This window comes from Physeter macrocephalus, chromosome 11 (genome assembly GCF_002837175.3).
Source record: "Physeter macrocephalus isolate SW-GA chromosome 11, ASM283717v5, whole genome shotgun sequence".
NCBI classification, from domain to species: domain Eukaryota; kingdom Metazoa; phylum Chordata; class Mammalia; order Artiodactyla; family Physeteridae; genus Physeter; species Physeter macrocephalus.
In genome coordinates, this window is record NC_041224.1 from 171,824,827 (window position 1) to 171,850,033 (window position 25,207).

At 38.6% G+C, this 25,207-nt stretch overlaps 1 protein-coding gene across 2 annotated transcripts in view; it reads left to right on the plus strand.

Annotated features, from left to right (window-relative positions):
- UNC79 (unc-79 homolog, NALCN channel complex subunit) overlaps window positions 1-25,207 on the plus strand; it is a 221,191-nt gene that overhangs the window by 92,509 nt on the left and 103,475 nt on the right. For both annotated transcript variants that reach the window (XM_055088693.1, XM_055088694.1), the window contains 9 exons: window positions 5,096-5,286; window positions 6,035-6,158; window positions 8,146-8,286; window positions 10,473-10,694; window positions 12,898-13,125; window positions 16,924-17,065; window positions 20,707-20,786; window positions 20,871-21,019; window positions 23,153-23,310. In XM_055088693.1, coding sequence (XP_054944668.1) covers window positions 5,096-5,286; window positions 6,035-6,158; window positions 8,146-8,286; window positions 10,473-10,694; window positions 12,898-13,125; window positions 16,924-17,065; window positions 20,707-20,786; window positions 20,871-21,019; window positions 23,153-23,310 — 1,435 coding nt within the window. The remainder of the gene's footprint in view (window positions 1-5,095; window positions 5,287-6,034; window positions 6,159-8,145; window positions 8,287-10,472; window positions 10,695-12,897; window positions 13,126-16,923; window positions 17,066-20,706; window positions 20,787-20,870; window positions 21,020-23,152; window positions 23,311-25,207) is intronic.

The following is a 25,207-nucleotide window of genomic DNA, read 5'->3' on the forward strand; positions in this document are numbered from 1 at the left end:
TTCTTTATTCTGTTCCGCAGCAGTGAATTCCACCATTCTGTCTTCCAGGTCACTTATCCGTTCTTCTGCCTCGGTTATTCTGCTATTGATTCCTTCTAGTGTAGTTTTCATTTCAGTTATTGTATTGTTCATCTCTGTTTGTTTGTTCTTTCATTCTTCTAGGTCTTTGTTAAACATTTCTTGCATCTTCTTGATCTTTGCCTCCATTGTTTTTCCGAGGTCCTGGATCATCTTCACTATCATTATTCTGAATTCTTTTTCTGGAAGCTTGCCTATCTCCACTTCATTTAGTTGTTTTTCTGGGGTTTTATCTTGTTCCTTCATCTGGTACATAGCCCTCTACCTTTGCATCTTGTCTGTCCTTCTGTGAATGTGGTTTTTGTTCCACAGGCTGCAGGACTGTAGTTCTTCTTGCTTCTGCTGTCTGCCCTCTGGTGGATGAGGCTATCTAAGAGGCTTGTGCAAGTTTCCTCAGGAGAGGGACTGGAGGAATATTTAATTTTTAAAAGCTCTTATTTTTTTTAAGCCCATTTAGAATAGAGATCTTTTAAGACGTTTTATAAATTCATTTGGCAAAACCATCCAGAGGAAGAAAATACCACATATACATACCATACATATATAAACATACAGGCAGACACAAATACAGACCTTAGAGAAAATACAGACCTAATACAAAACTCACTAGTTTATGTAAGAGCTGGTGTTCATCTTTACCTCACTTTTATTCAAATTGTGTTTCTAGCAGATGGACCAAGTTGTTAGTTAATCTGTTCAATATAGGGGTTAAAGTTTTTAATCAATATTTGTAGGGGGAGACCCTTAAGAGCTTTTTATTTGTCCTGATATATAATCTTATGGAGGCTGTGATTCAGCCTAAGACAGTTGTTTTAGTTGACTAAGAAGTTACTTTTTAAAGGCTGGAGTGTGCTAAGGAAAAGGGCATTGGAGGTTTGTTAAGGGGAGTGTTAATTGATACTTATCAGGAGGAGAAACACATTTCTCCTATTTTATGAGAGGAGGCAATAGTACAAATAAAAGCAAGGCACCCCTTAGAGAATTTAATTCTTTGAACATTTGCATTTTAAAGAGATGATTCTCAGGTCCTTGAGAAGATAGTGCTGGATGGTAGAAGATTTAAATCTCAAAGAGGGAGAGAAAGGATGCAAGCTTGTAAGATAACAATCTAAGAGGGTTTTCAAGGGCATATTTTTCTCTTAACAGGTTTTGACTGGGACAAACAATAAATTCTCTTGGCAGCATTGAGCTTTTACAAGCAGGCATTTTGAGGGAGGAAGTTCATGGGAGGTTGTCAAAATTATTTGTGTTGAGAGTCTGAAGTTTTTAACAGGTCGAGGGTGAGGCCTTAGTTGAGAAGAGGACTCATAGGAGCCTGTCCGAGGAGGCTGAGGCCTAAGACAATTGCTATTTAAGTGTTTCTTCTTCTGAAGGGCGGGGCAGTCCCTTTTCCAATGTCCTGACTTTTTACAGTATCTGCAAGCATTTTGAGATGAATAGGGGAGGCTTTGGGACTGGTAAGAAAGATGGATGAGCTTTGGGATTCTTCTAGAGCCACAGTTTTGTTTTTGTAAATACTCAATTAGTAAGGCAAGGCCACTTATTTTTAATTCTTCAAAGAAATAGATGACAGCCTCAGTAATAACATTAAGGAGGTGGCCTGCCCATGCAACCACATTACTTTGAACTAACTTCTTTATATCAGAAACGAGATTTTCAACTAAAGTAGAAAACAAAAGGCTCCTATGATCTGAGATTTGTAGATTTAGAGCTGTGTGCCTTTGCAATATTTTTTTATAAATTGTGTGACAAAGGTTTTAGGATGTGTTCCTTTTCTCCAAGTAGATCATTCCATTTTAGCCCAATTAAACCTCTGAGGGAAGGCCTTTATAATGGCTCCTACCAGGCTCTGAATGTCAGCCTCCAACTGGGTCATTCGTAGGAGGGAGGTAGTGGAGGGGGGAGGTTTATGGTGGGTGTGGATTTTAATTTTCTTTCTAAATCAGATTTCTGTTCTTCAGTTTTGTTAAGAGAATCTTTTAGGCTAGCTATGATCCTTTTTTGGTGTGCTTCTGTCAATCTGATCCTTCCCCATTGGTAAGAGGACATTTATTTAGGGTGAGAACTCTCTAAAATCCTTTTAAACATAAAAACTTTTCCAAATCAAAGGATCCATTGTCTGGTCACTGACAATTTAGTATCTCCATAGGGATACTTGTTCCAAAATGTGACCCAAAACCAATAGGCCTTTATATGGCTTAACCATAAATTAAATAGCCAAAGGGACCTCAGTAATGATACATTCCACAATCACAACATTATCAGTGGTAGCTCTTCTGAGTCCATGTAACTAACAACAACCCCAGAAATACAGTCAATTCCTGAAAATGTCTAGTCAATCATCTAGCATATTGGCCAATATGATACCAAATAGATATTTGAACTTTAAATGGAGTTTATTTGTTTTGAATAATGTGGAATTCTAGATATAACAATTAAATATTTAAAATTGGATTCATTTAAAATAAGATAGTTTTTGGGCAATTAATCTATGACCAAGGAGGCAAGAATGTACAATGGGGAAAAGACAGCCTCTTCAATAAATGGTGTTGGGAAAACTAGACATGCAAAAGAATCAAACTGGACTACTTTCTCGCACAGTATAAAAAAATAAATTTAAAATGGATTAAAAACTTAAACATAAGACCTGAAACCATAAAATGTCTAGAAGAAAACATAGGCAGTATGCTCTTTGACATCAGTCTTAGCAATATTTTTTAGACATGTCCCCTCAAGCAAGGGAAAGAAATGCAAAAATAAGCAAATGGGACTACATCAAACTAAAAAGCTTTTGCACAGCAAAGGAAACGTTCAGAAAAGGAAAAGGCCACGTGCTGAATGGGAGGAGCTATTTGTAAATTATATATCTGATAAGGGGTTAATATCCAAAATGTACAAAGTACTCATACAACTCTTATAAAAAAATCCAATTAAAATTGACCAGAGGACCTGAATAGACATTTTTCCAAAGAAGACATACAAATGGCCAATAGGCACATGAAAAGATGCTCAACATCACTAACGATCAGGAAATGCAAATCAAAACCACAATGAGATATCACCTCACACCTGTCAGAATGGCTATTATCAAAAAGACGACAATTAGCAAGTGTTGGTGAGGATGTGGAGAAAAGGGAATCCTCTTGCACTGTTGGTTGGAATGTAAATTGATGCAGCCACTATGGAGAACAGTATGGAGGTTCCTCAAAAAAATAAAAAATAGAACTACCATATGACCCAGCAACTCCATTTGGGTATTTGTCCAAAGAAAATGAAAACACTAATTAGAAAAGATACATGCATCCCTATGTTCATTGCAGCATTATTTATAATGGACAAGATATGGAAGCAACCTAAGTGTCCATCAATAGATGAATGGATAAAGAAGAAGTGGTACATATATAATGGAATATTACTCAACCATAAAAAAGGATGAAATCTTGCCTTTTGTGACAACATGGATGAACCTACAGGGCATTATGCTAAGTGAAATAAGTCAGATAGAGAAAGACAAATATTGTATGATTTCACGTATATGTGGAATTTAAAAAAACAAAACAAATGAATAAACGTAACAAAACGGAAACAGAGTTGTAGATACAAAGAAGAAACAGGTGGTTCCCGGAGGGGAGGAGGGTTAGGGGGAAGAGAGAAATAGGTGAGGGAGATTATGAGGTATAAACTTCCAGTTGCAAAATGAATGAGTCACAGGTATGAAATGTACAGTGTGGGGAATATAGTCAATAACTATGTAATATCTTTGTATGGTGACAGATGATAACTACACTTATTAGGGTGAACATTTTTGAAATATATAGAAATATCAAATCACTATGTCGTGTAACAGGGACTGATATGGTGCTCTAGGTCAATCATACTTCAAAAACGAACAAACAAACTCAAAGAAAAAGAGATCAGATTTGTGGTTACCAGAGGTGGGGAGTGGGAGAAAGGGGAATTAGATGAAGGCAGCTAAAAGGTACAAAATTCCAGTTATAAGATAAATAAGTACCAGGGATATAATGTGAAAACATGATAAATATAATGAACACTGATGTATGTTACATGTGAAAGTTGTTAAGAGAATAAATCCTAAGATTTCTCATCACAAGGGAAAAATATCTTTCTATTTCTTTAATTTCATATCTATAGTGACGGATGTTCACTAAACTTACTGTGGTAATCGTTTCATGATGTATGTAAGTCAGATCATCATGGTGTACAGTACACTTTAAACTTATACAATGCCGCAGGGCAATTATAACTCAATAAAACTGGAAGGAAAAGAATAACGTATTTTCCCACAAATCTTGTGTTATATGGTAAAGATCTAGGACCAGTCAACCCTTTGTTACTTTGATACATATTATAGTAATATAGGATATTTATTTAAAATCAGAATTACAAACAGAGCCTCAATTTGTTATTTTAAGTTTTTCTGCATTGAAAATTAATATCTTATTTAGTAAACAATATAGCTTTTAAAAAAGTCATGGATTCAACCAGCCTTAGAACATTCTTAGGGAAAAAATTGTGGCAGAATATGCAGCATAGGGGAAAAAAGTACTCTCTGTCACTTCATTTTCCATAATGAAAAATCTTCAATACAAAGTGTACAGTAGTAGAAATCTGTGTTCCTTTGAAACACAGGTATAACTGCACATATTTGCAATGGGTTTGTCAAACCTTAGAAAAAACTCTCCAATAGCCTGTTCACCCTACTAGGAATAAATCTTTGGAATTTTAATTCATGTGTGATTTGAGAAGTCTGCAGTAGAATAGTTCAAATTCAGTCTGTGATCAGTATTTGGACCTATTTGTAACTATGGTTTCTTTTTGGTAAATAAGGGATCCTGGTGGTTTGTAGTTTTTTACAAATCTTACTCAGTATACTTGGCCCAGGTTTCAGATGTAATGGATAGTGGTCTTTGTACCCATTTCATTTAGTATTTCCTTGAGTATAAATGTAACAAGTGCACTTTGTTCTTTTCCCCTGTGGCTATGGAAATGCCATCAGGTTGGTGGATACTGGGATAAGTCCTGTAGCACAGTGACTCAGTTGAAGGAAGGTCTCAACCGAATCCTCTGCCTGATTCCCTACAATGTGATCAGTCAGTCCGTGTGGGAGTGTATCATGCCAGAATGGCTGGAAGCCATCAGAACAGAAGTCCCAGATAATCAGTTAAAAGAATTCAGGGAAGTATTAAGGTGGGTAAGTAGTTTAATGAAGTCACCGTTAATTATGATATTTAACATTTATTGAGCATGTACTGTGTGCCAGGCACTGTGCTAAGCATTTTATATAATATCATTTACTTTTAAATGATCCTATAGAAAAATTTGAGGGTTCAAAATGAAATAGTTGCTATAAATTGTGCTAAGATGATTTGTAATTGTTCAGAAAGGATTTCGTTCTTATGGGATAATAAAAAGATACACCATATTGTTTATTTTCAAATGTAATTATGATTTGGATAAAGTGGGAAAAGTACAAAGGGACAATGTTTTTATTTATTTATTTATTTATTTATTTATCAGTCTCAGCGGCCATGGCTCACGGGCCCAGCCGCTCGGCGGCTTGTGGGATCTTCCCGGACCGGGGCACGAACCCGCGTCCCCTGCATCGGCAGGCGGACTCTCAACCACTGCGCCACCAGGGACGCCCGGGACAATGTTTTTAGATGCTGGGGAGCAATTCCCTAGAAGTGCAGTTCCCTAGAAATGCAATTCCTTCTGTTAAACCTGATATGAGTATGAACCCCAATGTTATTAACAACTGTATGAATTATTTATATCTATTCCAACGACATAAGCTTTTTCAGTAAAATGAAACATGCTAATAGTTCAGAACACAGACTAAACTGTTTGGCTCCCCAAATAAGATATAGATGGAAATGCAACAGTAGACCCTACTATATGCCCACTGGTCATTTACTTTTGTTGCTCTGCTTTTCAGCAAAATGTTTGACATTGAGCTTTGTCCTCTACCTTTTTCAATGGAAGAGATGTTTGGCTTTATTAGTTGTCGGTTCACAGGATACCCTTCCTCTGTGCAGGAACAAGCTTTACTGTGGCTTCATGTAAGTAAATGATACTTTTGATCATTTTGGGCAATAGTTTTCAGCCTATGAACTTTAGCTCCTTGGGTAGAGGGGCAGAGAGTTATTGCAAAGAATCCTTAAACACGTATGTTTGCTCAGGACTATCTGTAGACTAGTAACTCATATGCATAGACAAATAGCTATATTTCAAATATATTAGCTATAGTTGTGGTTAATAAAATACAAATTTGTGCAATACTATTACTGAATTCATAGTAGCTTTTGGTTCTTATATTTTTTCTATCAATAGATACTAAAAGTGTAATAGCTGTCTTGTGGGATTCTGATAAATTTTTTGATATTAAATAGGTCCTTTACTTGGAAAGGTTGAAAGTTACTGATTTAGGGAGTAGTTCATGCTATTCCCTCAGCCTGGAGTGACTTCATTTCCTGTCTCCATATGTGAACTCTAGCTTATTCTTTAAAATTCAGCTCTGAAATTATCTATGAAGTTTTCTCCTATGTCACACCCCTATCCTCCCATTAGAATTCATTATTCCTTCCCCTAGTATTCATATAGGTTCTCTGTGTAAACTCTGTTTCTGTTTAATATTATAGTTAACTTTTGTCTCTTTTCCTGATTACAAATGCCTGGAGTGCAGGGTCCAGGTCTTTTTCATTTTTGAATTTATAACTCCCTCATCCTTTCCTCTCAGCATCTGGCACATTCTTTGTTATTTAGTGTACATTCTTAAAAATTTATTAAATTGAGTTGAATTCCTATTATAAAATTTGACAATTTCAGAAAAGGAGGACAGAGTCAATATTTAGATTAGCTATGGATGCAGATACATTTCTGTATCATGGAAGGATGTGATCCCAAAGGCTTTTCAAGTTCTGGAGATGCCTTTCTGGGTTGTAAACTAAAGAATAATATTTTTCAAAACTGACAAGTAGTAAAGGGATTTAAAAAAAAATCACTTTTGGGACTCAGAATTTTAACTTTTCATCCCCAAGTAGACTTCCATAAGATAATTTCCATGTTAGGAAAGCGCATCCTTCTACAGATGGCTAGATATCACCTCAGTTATTCAGTTATACACCCTTTAGCTGTGCCATCTGGAGGTGAGCAGACAGGACCGTAAACCTCCAAAACGTAGAGGTTCTCCATAGCTAGAGCAATTACAGCTTATATGTTTTACAGACTGGGCTTTGACACAATTTTGCTTTGAAGACAGAGTTCTGTAGTTGAAGGAGGTTTTAAACCTCTGGTCTAACCATTTGGGGAATAGAGTGAACAATATAGTGATTGGATTGACTCACTTATTAATTAATTATAGGAACATTTATAGAGCTCCTATGTACCAGGCACAGTAATAGGCAGTAGGATAAAAATGGGATAAGAAATGATCCTTTCCTCATACTTCCTTTTTTCAAGGAACTCACAGTGGGGAGATAGTATCAAATAATCAGATATAATAAAAAGTGGTAAATTGCTCTAATAAAGGTATGTACAAAGTTTTAAGAAAGCAGAGAAGACAGATGGATTAATTCTGTCTGAAGGAAGGAGGCATCTATTTCTAGAAAATTCATTACAGATAAAGTAACATGATTTTGACAGAAGGGTACCTGAGCTTGCACCAGAGAGCAAGGTCGGATGGGGCATTCAGGTCAGAGTGGGGAAGGATTGGAGGAAGATTGCTCGCAGATTATACTAGTTCAGGAGAAAAGTGATGAACTAAGGCAACAGCAGTGGTATGGAAAGGAGGGGACAGCATCAGGATATACTTAGAAGTTTTAATAGAAAAAACAGAGCGATTTATCGGGTGTGGGGAGTGGAGGAGTGGGAATGTTCAATGATAGCTTTGAATTTTTTAGTATGAATAATTGAGGATGACTGCAGATAGAGTATGTGTGAAGCTAAATGTCCTTATGTTCAATGGGTCACCTTAGGGAAAAATGTTAAATGTAGTTTTTTTAAGTTTTAATGTTTATATTTTGGGGGACATATGCCTTTTTTCCCCAGGTATTATCAGAGTTAGACATCATGGTTCCACTTCAACTATTAATCAGTATGTTTTCTGATGGAGTTAATTCTGTCAAAGAACTGGCAAATCAAAGAAAATCAAGAGTCAGTGAACTGGCAGGGAACCTTGCAGCTCGAAGGGTAATTATTGCCACAATTGTTTTTGTCTTACTTGTTAAGATTTTGAAAACTCTTGTCAATTATAGTGGGCCTTAAAGTCACATCCTCATAAACTGCTCTGAAAATGCTTTCTTCATCCTATCCCACTCACTCTGTTAACCTTTTAAGCACATTAAATAACAGAAAACACTGTTCTAAGACGTGTTTGGTATAGTCTGTAATCAGTAAGTTATTGAGTTTTCATTTTCCTTTGAGTTTTTCTCCTACACCTCTCTGCCAGCTACCTCTCATCCTCGAGAAACCAGAAAGAGTAGCTTGAGCTTTTGGAGTACTATTCCAATTTTGTTTTGTTTTCTGGTGACTAAGAATTCTTTACCAGCTAGTGGGCAGATCACTGCTTCACTCTGGGATTGAGGAGTTTGGATATTTTTCTTTGCTTGCTTTTTGTTTTTCCCTATTGTGTTTTGGGAAAAGATGATCAACTAGGGGTGATTGTGAGTGATGCTGTCACTGTAAACTAACTGAGCCCATTTTATTGACCCCTTTGTACCTTTGAGGATGAGAAAATATAGTCTGGTCTACAGTGTACAAGAACTATTGGACATCTGTGATAATTTTTCTGCGGAGGACCTGATAAAGTTTCTGCTGTTGTTCTCACATTCCCAGACCATGATCAGTTTTGGAGAGGTTGACTCTCATCAACCTCTCCAAGGCGGGGACTGTTCTCACCTGTCTCCTTGCCAAGCCTCTCCATAACATTTTCCCGGCTGTATACCGCAGGCCCCCAGTCATTCTACCTGCTCTCTAGGGATTAGAAAATGAGAATATAACATGATCGTGGGATCATAGTTTGTATTCAGTGCTTTCTTTTTAAAAAATCATCACTTCTTTTCTCATCTGCCTCATAGAAGCCAGCTGCCAAACATTTATATTTTATTTCTTCAGTAACCTTTAATATTACAGCACGTTATTAGCACTTTATGCTGTGTAACGTATTCACACCTAATGACACCACAGGATTGTGCGAGGCAGGTGGGAAGAGCTCATGATCCTCATTTTACAACTACTTAACCCGAGGTTCAGTGAACTGAAGTGATTTGCCGTAGATAACGCTATCATTATCCAGGTATTCTGATTCTTAATGGGGATACTCTTCTTTTTTATTTTAAATGTGGTGTTCAAGGAGATTTCTGATCATTAGAGAGATCTTAAAGAGAGAAAATATGATTTCAGAATGGTGTACAGGTATGTCAGTCAGCGTCCTGCTACAGAATTTATCCCAGATGGTTCAAATGAAGAGATTTTAATGGATACTCTGCCTATAGAGTTATGGGAAAGGTTAAGGGGGCGATGGGGTTGGTGAGGCACCCAGAGGCCAGCAGTAGTTCACTAGGAAGCCTTTATACCCCTAGGGCTGAAGGAGCAAGGGGAAATATTCCTGGGTCTTTTGGGAGCTGAAATTATAAGGAAAGGCTGGCTAGAGGAACTATAGAGGATGGAGATACTGCCAAAGATGTAGCATCAAAGGAGGCAGGAGGTGGGAAGAAATAACTCCTACCTCTCGCTCCTCCAGCTTCGGGTCTTCCACTGGTGCCTCTCATTAACTGAACCCAACTGGAAACCAGCCAACAAGAGGGCCAGGCATCCTTAGGCATAGAACAGGGCAGAAAAGGGCAGTGAGAGCCTTTTGGGGGGAAGGGTTGGGTTGGCAAACGGAGAATAAACAGTACAGCAGGCTTGACACATATTGTTTTTTCATGACAGTTTAATACTATTATACCCAGAGACCATTTTTCTTTAACCAGTCATGTCAATCCGAGATTCTGTGCTAATGATTTTAAAAGTGATCTTGCAATGCTTTACTTCTGTAAGTTATCATTTTTCAGGTTATGGTTTTAAGTAGATGCAGACAGTTTAGTTTAATTGGAAATGTTTGACGGAATGAAAAAAATAATGGCAAAGAGAGCTGCCTTCAGTCTTCAGGGTACTTATGTTTCATTCACCTGACAATTAGAAAGTTTGGATATTTTATTTCTTATTTTTATGTTTTGAGACGATTCATAGGATTTGGAGGTACTAATCCCATTGACTAAGGAAGGAAATCAGTGTAATAGCTGGGAATACCTTCCACGGAGTCCTCAAATATTTTGTACAGCCATTTGAGCTTCTGTGAGTTCGCTTATGTGTGTTAATGTTCTTTTTTCTAGGTGAGTGTTGCCTCTGATCCTGGTCGACGAGTTCAGCACAATATGCTGAGTCCATTTCATAGTCCTTTTCAGAGTCCATTTCGGAGTCCTATGCGTAGTCCATTTCATAGTCCTTTCAAGAATTTTGGACATCAAGGAGGAAGGACTATTGACTTTGATTGTGAAGATGATGAAATGAATCTAAATTGTTTCATCCTCATGTTTGATCTTCTCCTGAAGCAGGTAGCTGAAGCATGAACTTCCTTTAGTTCAGAGGTGAAGAATGAGGGAAAGCATTGTATAGTGATTCTTTCTATGTGTTGGGCATCTTCGCACTTACTGAAATGATGCAGCGTCGCTCAAGACATTTCACAGACTTCTATGGGGATTTCCTAAGGAGTCTGAGAAATACTTGTATGAATAACTGCAATGATGTTGACACATGAGAATGGATATGAATTTTAGAAACACCCTGGCATCATTAGAATTGATTCTGTTTAACAAATTTGGTGAACAAACTGGGTAATGCTATTTTGGGGAAGAGCAAGGTACAACTCTATAGTGATGGGCTGATTTTAATATATTATATAAATTGATTTTTGAAGTTAATTTTAAAAGAAAAGTTTAAAAAAGGCTTTGGTCAGGAGAACATTTCTTCTTAACTTTTTATTTTGAAATAATTTCAGACTTACAGAAAAGTTGCAAGAATAGTACAAAAAATTCCCAAGTACTTTCCCCCAAATTCTCCAGATGTCAACATTTACCACATTTATTTCTCCTCTCTCTCTCTTAATCTGTATGTGTATGTATGAATTGTAGAATTTTTTAATGAACCATTTGAAAGTAAATTGCAAACAGGATGTCCCTTTATCCTTAAATACTTCAGAGTGTATTTTCTAAAAAAAGACATACTTTTACATAACCAAGTACAGTTATCAAAATCAGGAAATTAATATTGTTATAATATTATTATCTATTATAAAACTTACAGAAATTATTCATTTAAAAAATTGATATAATAATCATACCATATTTATAGCAAAAGTAAAAAGTTATTTTTGACTGAGGACACAATCCAGCATCACTCATTACAATGATTTGTCCTGACTTATTAGTTCTTTAATCTTTGTTTATCTTTCATATTCTTGACATTTCTGAAGAGTACAGTCCAGTTACTTTATAGAATATTTCTCAATTTGAGTTTGTCTGATGTTTCCTTATGAATCAATTTGAGTTAAGCATTTTTGTCAGTCATACCACAGATGTGATGTTATGTTGTTTTCAGTGCATGATATCAGGGGGCACATGACATGATAATGTCCCATTACTGGTGGTAATAACTTGGTTAAGGTGATTTCTGCCAGATTTCTCTGCTACACAGCCACTGTTTTCCCCTTTGTAATTAATAACTAACTTGTAGGGAGCTACTTTAAGACAGATTTCCTGTTTTTCATCAGACTTTCACCTTCTAGTTTTAGTATCCATGGATGATTCATGCCTGAATCAATTTTTACTCTGTTGGTTACCAAATGATAATATTCTAATTCCATCATTTCTTTTAATTTATTAGCTGGCATTCTACTGAAGGAACAGGTTCCCTGCCTCTCCCATTTACATATTTATTTGTTTAATCTACTTATACCTGAATGTAGTCATGGATTCTTTTGTTCAGTGGGCTAAAATCTGTTACTATGATTACTTATTTTGAGGCTCATTTCATCCCACATTTGGCCAATGAGAGTCCCTTCAAGCTGGCTTCTGTGTTCTTTTGACATGTTCCCATCATTCTTTGAACACTTCCTTAATGTCTCACATGACAGAATGTTCCAGGCTCATTTTATATTTTCCTAGCCCCAACCCTGGAATCAGCCATTTCTCCAAGGAGTCCTGGTTCCTTTAGTGGATAATGGTATTTAGAAACCAAGATCTGGACACTAGGTGAGGAACGGCATTTTTTAAATGTGTAAAATCTCACAAAGTGATGGCTTTAAAAAAGAACTCTCTTTTATTTTTTTTTGTTTGTTTGTTTGTTTTTTCAGGCCCAGGGGCCATGGCTCACGGGCCCAGCCGCTCCGCGGCATGTGGGATCCTCCCAGACCGGGGCGCGAACCCGGTTCCCCTGCATCGGCAGGCGGACGTGCAGCCACTGCGCCACCAGGGAAGCCCAAAGAACTCTCTTTTAAATGTCCTACATGATTTAAAAAATAATTCCTATTGCTTTGTATTGTGTTTATATTCTTTTTAGAAGAGTCCATGGAAAGTAATGTATGCTCATGGTCTGTAAGCCTTATCATCTTTAAATAATTTATATTGTCATATTGTCATCAGTTAGTGAAAATTGTCCCCAGTTAGTGTGCCAGTGGAATATTGGACAAAAGGACCAAACTCCTTCTTCTTCTTCTTTTTTTTTTTTTTTTTTTTTTGCCTTTTCTTTGGTGTCTTTCAGATGGAGTTACAAGATGATGGGATCACGATGGGTTTAGAGCACAGCTTATCAAAGGACATTATTTCCATTATAAACAATGTCTTCCAAGCCCCCTGGGGGGGCTCCCACACCTGCCAGAAGGAAGAAAAAGCAATTGAGTGTAACTTATGTCAGTCTAGTATTATCTGCTATCAGCTTGCTTGTGAGCTCCTGGAGAGACTGGCTCCCAAAGAAGAAAGCCGGCTGGTGGTAAGCAGTTGAAGACATGAGATGATCCATGCCTAATGGTAATAAAGACTGCAGTAGTTGGTGTAATGGAGTGTTCCTCCAGTATTATCTTATGCTCCATGCTGGGTTATATGTGAGATTGCGTTAAAAGAAAGTTTCCCTGTTCCTTCCACTAACTCAGGCTCCTGGAAAGAGACATGAGATGGAGCTACATTACACAGAATTCTTGAGTTAGAATTCTTGACTCTTGAGTTAGGGTTGTAGTATATCCGTTCATACAATTTTCATAAATACAAAGCATTACTGGTATTCTTGAAATAACTTTTATCACAAAGTTATGTTACAAAGTTTAGATAACAGTGACTACTACAAAATATAGACATCAAATATTGAGTAAGTAGATTGGATATGGACACTGAAAATTCCTCGGTCACCTCAGTGTGTAAAACCCATTGACTTGATCAACAACCAAAGCTTTCATTTCATTTTCTGCTTTTTAAGAAAATCGTTTAAATAGGGAACAGCTAACATATGCCATGAATTATCTACTCCATATATGTTATTCCCTGTTTAGCCTATTTTCCATCTAAGATGCACACATCACCACAATACCCACATAGCATCATAGGTAGATGAACCTGAATCATTTGAGCTGGTGTTCGCCATCTTCTCTTTTTCTTCCCCTAGTGTTTGTCTAGGTAGAAAGCGACTTCTTTTAAAAAATTTTCTGGGGATGTGTAGTATATATGCAGTAAAGTGTTTCTTCAGTTTTTAAATACCTTTCAGCCCACGTAACTCATTAATCCTACCTGCCACAACATAATGTTCCTGTAGTACGGTCTTTTAACACCGTCATTGGGTATATAGTCTAAAGCAGTCCCAGTAATAGATGGTTCGAAAACATCGTCTAGCTTAGAGCCTAATCAGGAAGATGTTTACGTAAATGAAAAACCTAAGATGCTTATGATGAGCATAGTGAGAAAGAGATGAACAAGATAGCTATGGGAGGACAGAGAGAGGATGAATCTAGGTTAGAGGTGTGATGGGGATCGGCAGGGTCTTCCCGGAGGAGATGTCTGCTGAGCGCATATTTGAAGGAGGAGTGGAGTTAATGAAATGAAGGTGATAGGAGAGAAGGACTGTTGAGACCCAGAAAACTCTGTTTAAATGATACAGAGGAAAGGGGGTGATGATACACTCAGGAAACTACGAATAGTTCATCGTTGCTAGAGCAGCGAGGAGGATGGCAAAGGAGTAAAAGGTAGACTCAGTTTTATAGTCACATTTATTAAGGGCTCTGTCTGTCAGACTAAGAGGTAAGGATTTTGTCTTGGCGACAATGGGGGAATCCTGAAGAATTTTAATCAGGGTGGTGATATAATTTGATGAATTTGAGAAATTCTGCCAGTGGAGGAGAGAGATTAGAGGATTTGGAGGCCAGGGACAGGTATCTAGTCAGAAGGTAATGCTGTCACTCAGGGGAGAAACAGGGGAGCCTGAACTAAAGCAGTGATGGTGGTGACGAAGAGAAGGTGTGGACCTGACGGGTTTTTAGGAAAGAGAGTCAACAGCACTTGGTGTTTAGTTAGCGTTTAGCGATGGAAAAGTTGAGGACAAATCCATGTTTTCTGGCTTGGGAGCTGATGATGTTTCCATTTACAGAAAATTATACGTGAGTTACTGGGTGTATGCCAAAGAAAACTGGGTGTATGCAGCAGGAAACTTTTTGCCATATCGAATTTTATGAAGCTCAGTTTATAATTTGATTTAGTGTCTTGTTCATGGGTGAGCAAGGAACAGGGCCAGCCTCAGCAAAACTGCGAAGTTGGCAAAGATATTCTTCAGAACCCTCCTAGACACCGTTTTAGCACTGGTTTCTTTCTTCTTGGTGTCCTTCGTGTATCCCATCAATCTTTACCTCCTTCTTGCTTTCAGCTGGCTATCAAGTAATTCTTCAAATTACTGGTTAAAGTGTTAGCTAAAGAGGCTATTTTAAAATTTTATTTATTTAAAAAATTTTTTAATTTAATTTTTATTTTATGTTGGAGTATAGATTTACAACGCTGTGTTAGTTTCAGGTGTACAGCAAAGTGATTCAGTTATACATATACATATATCCATTCTTTTTCAGATTCTTGTCCCATGTAGGTTATTACAGATCATTGAGCACAGTTCCCTGTGCTATACAGTAGGTCCTTGTTGATTATCTATTTTATATATAGTACTGTGTATATGTTAATCCCAAACTCCTAATTTATCCCTCCCCCAACCTTTCCCCTAAAAGAGGATGATTTTAAAAGAGGATATTTGAAGGTGGGAGTTGAAAGAGAGAATAAAACTGGAATAGGAGGATAACTAGGGATGGATATTTTAAACGGTAGCTATTCCTAGTACATTCTCTCTCTCTCTTTAAATCTTCTTTTCCACCCATTTTTCAGCTTGTTATATATCTATATATAGACATACAGATATAGTGTTAAGCATATTCACATTGTTGTGCAACCAATCTTTTTGTCTTGCAGAATGGAAACTGTATACCCATCAAACAATAATGCCCATTTCTCCCTCCCCTTAACCCCTGGAGACCACCATTTTACTTTCTGTTTCTATGAGTTTGACTCCTGTAGATACCTCATATAAGTGGAATAATCCAATATTTGTCCTTTTTTAACTAAAAATAGAACTACCATATGACCTAGCAATCCTACTACTGGGCATATACCCTGAGAAAACCATAATTCAAAAAGAGTCATGTACCACAATGTTCATTGCAGCTCTATTTACAATAGCCAGGACATGAAAGCAACCTAAGTGTCTATCGACAGATGAATGGATAAAGAAGATGTGGCACATATGCAGACATAGAGAATGGACTTGAGGACATGGGGAGAGGGAAGGGTAAGCTGAGACAAAGTGAGAGAGTGGCTTGGACATATATACACTACCAAATGTAAAATCATAGCTAGTGGGAAGCAGCCGCATAGCACAGGGAGATCAGCTCGGTGCTGTGTGTCCACCTAGATGGGTGGGATAGAGAGGGTGGGAGAGAGATGCAAGAGGGAGGGGATATGGGGATATACATATGCGTATAGCTGATTCACTTTGTTATACAGCAGAAACTAACACAACACTGTAAAGCAATTATACTCCAATAAAGATGTTAAAAAAGAAAATTTGTCCTTTTTTGACTGGCTTATTTCACTTAGCATAATGTCCTCAAAGTCCATTCATGTTGTAGCATGTGTCAGAATTTCCTTCCTTTTCAAGGGTGAATAATATGCCGTTGTATGCATTTTGTCTATCTGTTCATCTGTTGATGGACACCTGGGTTGCCATACCTTGCTCTCTTTAACTCACATATTGTAGAAATTTCTTGCTCCTAAAAATTTGACTTCCCCCAGCAACCAGTATTTGTATCTAAATATATTGGCGTGAACCCCTTATTATTCTCTGCTAAATAAGTGCTGTGATTAAACAAAATGAGCATGGATTGGAATCACCTGGCAAGTGGGACATGCTCACAGGGATTACAGCAGAGATGAGAAAGCAGGCCTAGGAAGATTTAACAATGTTTTTGAGATTTTTTCCATATTTATTTTAAGGGAATGAAAATATTTCAGAAAACAGCTGATCCAAATTTCCTTTAACCATTATGGCAATAAGCTCAAGTCTCTATGGAGGCACATGCGTTTGCCCTCTGGGGCTCAGCACAGGGCCTGGGACACAGCAGGCGCTCATCCATCTTTGTTGAACTAAGTGGAACCGTTCTTTACATCCCCAAAGGGCTGCTCACCTGGCTGCTTGTCATATTTGTTTCAGGAGCCCACAGACAGCCTTGAGGATAGCCTCCTTTCTTCCAGACCAGAGTTTATCATAGGCCCGGAAGGTGAGGAGGAGGAGAATCCAGCAACTAAGCATGAGGAGAACCCAGGCAATCGCACCGAGCCCATGGAACATGCTGGTAGGTGAACTCTTGGCTGATGGGGAGAGAGGTGTGCACATCCCAGCTTGCACAGGTCTTACTCTCAGAAGCCGGATTTCTTAGATCACCATCGGCTTGGGCAAGCTCAGACTCGGGTTCCTCGGTACGGACTTGTGCACATGCACCATTTCTCTCAAGATTATGAAGTGAACAGATCCAAGTTATGCTTCTCATAGAAGAGAGGTCACTGAGCATATTTCTGGCAGCAGGAGCTTGCTATCGATAAAAACCTACCCTGTCCGTGAAAGCATCACCTCTACGTATAGTGAATCACGTTCTCTGTGGAGAAGTAGCTGTGAACCAAGGCTGAAGGGCCCAAGTGGAGGCTGCCAACACTCTTGATAGCCACTCAGGGCATTTGGCCAAAGCACACTGTTCTGGGATAGAGGTGACCAAAGTTGAGCTCGTGCAGCTTCTGAGCCCCAGGGGCTTGGCTGTGACCCTGGATGGGCTCACCGTGAATAGCTGTACAAGTCGTACTCTAAGGCTAGTTGGCTCTGCTGAGAGCTGGAAAGAGAGGTGACCTCTTTCTACTTTGCTTAAAGGCTCTATGTAGGCGAATTGGGACCAGCAAGATGGCAGGCAGGCCTGGAATCATCTCCAGCTCCTCAAACTCTGAAGGAGTTTCAGGAATTTAGGATGGGACTCCCCGTGCCTCTGAGAAAGCCTGGTTTCTGGATCTGCACTGTGACACTCTCGGAATTTGTATCTTCTTGCTTCCACTATCCTGAATTGTTAGACTACCTGGCCCCTGGGGAGCCTACTCCCCAGAACCAAAGTTTGGGAAAGCTTTCCATCATTTCTTCAGTGAACAGCAAACATTATTAAGTGACTGTTTTGTGGGGCTTGTTGCAAGTCATGGGGTGTCTTATCAGACCAAGGTAACTACATCATTAGTACAAAATGCTTGGTTGAAACTAACTGCTTCAGCATGATTGTGTAAATAGTTAGTTGAGGATGTATATGTTGCCTCACACTATTTAGAACCATTGAAACTTAGATGAGGGATCACCTGAGATAACCTACTTCATTGGTTTTCAGTGTGTACTTGGAGTTGTAAATCTCTGTGTTGTTTCCTTTTGACCTTCCTTAATTGGGGTGGCAATTGGTGAGAACATGTGGGCAAATGATAAAGACCCAGGCTCCCCACCCTGCTTCAGCCAGAGTGTTCTGACTTGCGCTATTTCCTATGTTGGAGTTCTAAGTAAGATTCTCTTTCAACAAAGGATTTCATAGCAAGGAATTTGAAACCTGCTGATCTAGGTCAGCCTTCTCACTTTGTAGATGAGGAAAGTACATCCAAGATGGGTTAAGCAACTTGCCCATGGTCATATAGCACAAGTTATTCATTCCTGATTTATGCTTTATGCTTAACATGATTTCAAAACTGTAATAGAGCATCAGGGTCATCTGAGGAGCTGACACACGAAATGAGTTCCACCTGCTTACCCCTGATTCTGGGCATATTTGGGGGTGGGGGACTGGGAATTGGAAACCCAAATATTGTACAACTAGTTAGTGGCACCTAGTCTCAACCTCCAGGGTTGAGACTAGATCCCAGGCCCATGTTTCTGTCAGGCATTGATGCCTAAGGGAAGCAACGATTCCACTTATGATCCAATAACCTGTACTCTTTAGATGTAAATATATGTATATATATATTTTTGTTTTATTTTGTTTTTTGTTTGTTTATTTGTTTGTTTTGTGTGGTACGCGGGCCTCTCGCTGTCGTAGCCTCTCCCGTTGTGGAGCACAGGCTCCGGACGCACAGGCTCAGTGGCGATGGCTCAGGGGCCCAGCCGCTCTGCGGCATGTGGGATCTTCCCGGACCGGGGCACGAACCCGTGTCCCCTGCATCGGCAGGCGGACTCTCAACCACTGCGCCACCAGGGAAGCCCTTTACTATTTTTTTTTTTTGTAAATATATATTTTTAAACCTGACATAGCACACAAATCAATTAACTACCATTTTAATTTATATGTAACATTTTATTTGAACAATGGTTAAAATTAAGCAGTTTGTTTTCATAAATTACTCTTTCCTTTGCTTAATTGTTGTAAACTCCACTTATTTAAACATTTGCTCTATTCATCTCCCCCAAACACCACTTCAGGCTCTGGTCACAGCTTCTGGTCTGTTTTCCTTCTTTTACTTTCTGCTGTCTTACAGGACACAGTTATCCCTTGTCTCCTCAGGGAAGAGGAATTTTCTTCCAAGACCGGCCTTCCTGGCTGCTAAGCACGCTGATCCTGCTTCTGATTTGTGGGTCTTCAGGTGTTGGTCTTGAGCTCCTCTGTCAGAGAATAGATGGCTGCTCTACTGACACATGTTCAGTGGTTTCCCTCTCTTATTCTAGAGTATTTCCTGTTTCTGCATTTTGTGGCCTGGTGCCTATTCCTTATAGCAGTCAGAGATGTCCTCCACTAAAAATGTTAAAAAATTTTTTCATGCTAGACAAAGTAGAGTTTAGTGCTGATAACAAGTATGTAAAATACACTGGAGTGGAAGATCCCCAATAAACTAGTATATACACCAAAAGGGTTTGACTCTCACTGTCTCTGATCCTAGGAATTGCCAAAACTTATAATGGTGATTTGAAAACATTTTACATTAGTTTCTATATCTGGTTAACTTTTGAATTCTTTTCTCTAGCATGCCTCATGTAAAATATACCACCACTACCCACTATAGAGGGAAAGGTCTTTTTATTTATTTACTTACTTATTTTTAATAAAATTATTTATTTATTTATTTATTTTTGGCTGCGTTGGGTCTTCGTGCCGTGCGCGGGCTTTTTCTAGTTGTGGTGAGCGGGGGCTACTCTTCGTTGTGGTGCACGGGCTTCTCATTGCGGTGGCTTCTCTTGTTGTGGAGCACGGGCTCTTGGTTCTCGGGCTTCAGTAGTTGCAGCACGTGGACTCAGTAGTTGTGGTACGTAGGCTCAGTAGTGGTGGCGCACGGGCTCAGTTGCTCCACGGCATGTGAGATCTTCCCGGTCCAGGGATCAAACCCGTGTCCCCTGCATCGGCAGGCGGATTCTTAACCACTGTGTCACCAGGGAAGTCCCCAAAGGTCTTTTTAGAGCTCCTCACAAGAAGATAAAACCATGAGTAGTTCTGATTTGAATATGATCAACTTCTTTAAAGGGCTCCCTTTTTGCACATGGGAGTCCTGTGCATGTGTGAATATTGTACACTTGAGTCCTGGGGTAAATCCCTCCTTAGGTGCTAATATAAGTTGCATATCTCTCTTTAATACCTGCTTATCTCCCTTTCAGTTAGGAAGGCAAACCTCGGCAGGCCCTAAGCCCCCTCCAGGTATCAGCAGAAATAGCTGCCCACAGGAGAATAGGGCTGGGCTGGGGTTGCTTCAGGGAATCAAAGACATCTGAATACACAGTGGAAGGTGGAAGCTGAGGATCCTAAATCTAGAAGGTTTCCTGCACTTGCATCATGGAAAGGATATATGCTACTTTGGAGAACAAATAAACACATTACATGAACACTTTTTAATATATTCTATTTCTATTTTTACTCCTCTTTGTTTTATGGTCTTGATCAATTCATGAACGGTGGGGGGAAGGAGTTATGCTAACCTTTGTGTAATTATTTCTTCCCAGCAGTAAAGAATGATACTGAAAGAAAGTTTTGCTACCAACAGCTTCCCGTAACACTGAGACTAATATACACCATTTTCCAGGTATATATTTTGAAATATTTGAATATTATATTTAGTAGCATTGCCATTTTAGATAACTCAGTAAACTTGTGGTTCTTTGCATAGGAAATGGCCAAGTTTGAAGAACCAGACATTCTTTTTAATATGCTCAATTGCCTGAAGATCCTCTGTCTTCATGGAGAGTGTTTATACAGTGCTAGAAAAGATCATCCTCAATTTTTAGCCTACATTCAGGATCATATGTTGATTGCAAGGTATGTCTTTCTAGCAGTTTTTTGTTTGTTCATATTTTAGGCTTTTATCTGTGAAAATCAATTTTAGAATAAGACTTATCAACTCATTGGGTTATTTCTCTTAGCCAGCACAGGCTAATTACCTATGGGAACTACTTTTATTTCTTTTATGTAGTCTAATTTTTGAGTATGTCAATATGAAGAATAATAATTGTCTTTGCTAGGTACTTTAGAAGTAGAAAAGGCAAAATAAGGATTATTTTATGCCTTTCAGTTGTTAGATGGCTTAAGAATATTGTGTACTCTAGGTGGGCTGACTTTTTTTGTTAAAGTGATCTCTACCAAATATGTACCCAGGCCATTTGGATTTCTGATGCCGTGGGATCTCTGCCTCAGCCTTTGGGCTTTGTAGCCCAGGTTTTTCCCCCAAAGTACCAACCTGACACAAAAGCCATGGCGGACAATGTAGGGATCTGGGGAAGGGACGCTCTTCCATTTTTCAAACAAGACTGCCTTAGAGAACTGGGAGAGCTATATGTTACTGGCCGAATACAGAATTTTTTGTCACTGAGACGGTTTTCCACTAGTACTGTATATATATGCTTTGCCTCCTTCAACTAAATTGCAAGCTCCATGAGGGCAATTTTTTGGACATTCTTCTTATATAAGACCTACTGTCGTGCTCTGGAAGCATCATCATCCTTCATCACACAATGATAACAGTAGCTCAAGCTTTTTGAGTACCTACTATGTGTTAAGTACTATATATCATTTCATTTAATACAACCAGTGTTGGGAGGAAACAAAAGTTCAGAGAAGTTAAGAAATTTATACTTGGTTACACAGCTAATTAATGGCAGGGTTGGGATTAGATCTATATTTGTCTGATTTCTACTATCAAGATGAAGCATACAGTGTTTGAAAGTTACTCCTTTTCATTCCATAGCTTTAGTACATCTTCTCAAAAACAAGGCTCTCTAGTGACATGTACCTCAATATGTTCTCTGTAAAACGGAGATAACGTGTCACTTCTCCTTTCTCTTAGTGCTGCATTATAAGTTTTTAAAGTCAAACATAGTTTTGATTCTGATATTAACTCTGGAGCCAAAGAGAAAATAAAACAAAACAAAAAGAAATAAAAGGCATACTTTAAATAATTGAATAAAAATTTTGAAAACATTATTACTAGAAATATATATTCAGCATTATTCTGGCATACAATGATAGGGACTTAGCTTAAACTTGCTAAGGTATGTTTTTGACCAGTAGTAGTCTGGTTTTAAGAATGGCAAGTACTCATAAGATGTTACCAGGGATACCTCTCTCTCTCTCTTTCTGTTTTTTTCTCTCTCTCTTTCCCCGCCCCTTTCTCCCTCCCCATCACTTAGCCTAGTTCTCTCTGTGTTGGCTTCTTCTCCTCAGGCTGTTCCTGTGAGGTGGGAAAGAGAGAGGGTTATTAGCAGCCCTAGAACGACATTACACTTCATTCTTGAGATTTCAGAATACATATCAAAACCTGGAAAAAGGATGCTAAGCACTCTCATGCTTGGGTCACATGCCCACTCCTGGACTAATCACTCTTCATGACATTGAAGTATTCTGATCACCCGGGGTTTTGTGTTCATTATTAGGATAGAGAAGGTGGGGGAACTTGATTGACAGCCCTGCCAGTTGGTGGAGAGGCTGTTTGTAATAGAAAAAGAGTTGTTCTTTGCTAGAATAAGAGGAAAAGGCTGCTGGGCAGACAAAACCAACACAATTCTCCAGATGTTCACTAGAAGAAAAATTTAAAAAATCACTTATCACCCCATCATCTTAACATAACTGATATCAGTTATTATTTAACAGTCATTGTTCATTTATGTACCTGCATTTATAATATACAATTTTTAATTTTTATGTTAAAAATGCACTGTTAACTGCTAGTGTTCTCCTATGTTATTACATAAAAGTAATTTCTTTAAAAAAATTAACAGGAAAAGAGCATAGGAACGGTTTTCCAAGGGTTATACTCTTGTGAATGAATGGAATTTCACCAAAAGCATCCCTACCAGCCCTCTGTTAACTGTACTTCCCACAAACTAAGATAATACGATTCTTTTCCTAGAAAGATGATCATAACTGTAATCACTTTGCTTCTTCTTGATTCCCCAGCCTGTGGAGAGTCGTCAAATCTGAATTCTCCCAGCTATCTTCACTGGCAGTTCCTCTCCTTCTTCACGCTTTGTCACTTCCTCATGGTGCTGACATCTTTTGGACAATCATAAATGGCAATTTCAACAGCAAAGACTGGAAGATGAGGTTTGAAGCAGGTACCTCTGTATTAGCTTAAAAATTCTCTCTGGGTCACAAGGTAAACCAGATGTCCTGTCATGACATCTCTTTTTGGCCCTCCCTTTCCCTCCCTTCTTTTTAGAAGGCATTGTCCTGCTTGCTAGTGTTCTTTGATGGCTCTACTTAGTTGAGCTCCCTTGATAATAGAATTTTTCAGAGTGGTCCTTAGGTAGGTTGACCATGTCTAGGTTTGTCTGGGATAGTCCTAGTTTATGCCTGTTGTCCAGGTGTATTTATTAATTGCACCCTTGTTTACTCTCAAGTGGGTCCTGGCTTGAATAATAAATTATGTAGTCACCTAATAGGTTACTTGCATTTGAGTACCTGGGAATGTTTGTTAAAAATGCAGATTTTTGGGCCTCATCCTAGACCTACTGAATCAGAATCTCAGGAGGTGAGGCCAGAAATCTATATTTTCTAACAAGTTCTCCAGGTAATTCAGTGAAGTTTGAGAAGCTCTGCTGTTGTACTCTTGCCATTGGAGCAACAGTGACCAAATCTGATGCAGTGATGGGTATAATTCCTAGTGCTTAGAATGGCAAGTTCCCAGAGGAACATGGTAAGGAAGGAATTGGGATGTGTTCTCTTAGTCTTACATCTGCTGGTCTCACTGTCACCCTAATCTACCGGTACTCCCATTCTCAGGGGGCAGCAAGCAGGGTTGGCATACCAACCTGTGCCTTATCAGAATGGTTCATATATTTTAGTGTCTCAAAAATTTAGCAGAGAAATGGAAGTTCCATCAGGTGAGTTAACTACTATACTTTGAGTTCAATTCCCTAATATCTGACCACCTCGAAGAGTTCTTGCTTTTAATGCCCCATGAATCCCAGGGGCTGGTTTATTTATGTGATAGCACATGATGTTGTACAAAATTAGAGTAAAACTTTCTAGCAAAAGTCTACATGGTATTGGCCACATTTTATAGGCATTTGAATACAAATAAGGCAGGTAAATATTTAACTATGCTCTTTCATTACAATTTAAGGATTAGATTATTGCCAGATTAATCTTCTGAATCACAACTCCGATTATGTTGCTTTTCTACTCAAAAAATTTTAATGGGTCTTCAGTGCCCAGAGAATAAAGTTCAGACTCCTTAAACTGGCATTCAAAATTTTACATGGTCTAACTGCAAGTGTTTGCAGCCTCATTTCCCACTCTTCTTTCTACATATACCATTGCTATTTCTCCACTGCTTCCTGCTTCCCTTCACCCATGTGTTGGCCATTCTGTGCTCTCCATCTGAAATCCTCTTCTATTCAAGGTTCCATTTAAATGCCACCTCCCAAACAATGATGAACAACACAATAAATGAAATTAAAAACTCTCTAGAAGGAATCAATTGCAGAATAACTGAGGCAGAAGAAAGGATAAGTGACCTGGAAGATAAAATAGTGGAAATCACGATTACAGAGCAGAATAAAGAAAAAAGAATGAAAAGAATTGAGGACAGTCTTAGAGACCTCTGGGACAACATTAAACGCACCAACATTCGAATTATAGGGGTCCCAGAAGAAGAAGAGAAAAAGAAAGGGACTGAGAAAATATCTGAAGAGATTGTAGTTGAAAACTTCCCTAATATGGGAAAGGAATAGTTAATCAAGTCCGGGAAGTGCAGAGAGTCCCATACAGGATAAATCCAAGGAGAAACACGCCAAGACACATATTAATCAAACTATCAAAAATTAAATACAAAGAAAAAAATATTAAAAGCAGCAAGGGAAAAGCAACAAATAACATACAAGGGAATCCCCATAAGGTTAACAGCTGATCTTTCAGCAGAAACTCTGCAAGCCAGAAGGGAGTGGCAGGACATATTTAAAGTGATGAAAGGGAAAAACCTACAACCAAGATTACTCTACCCAGCAAGGA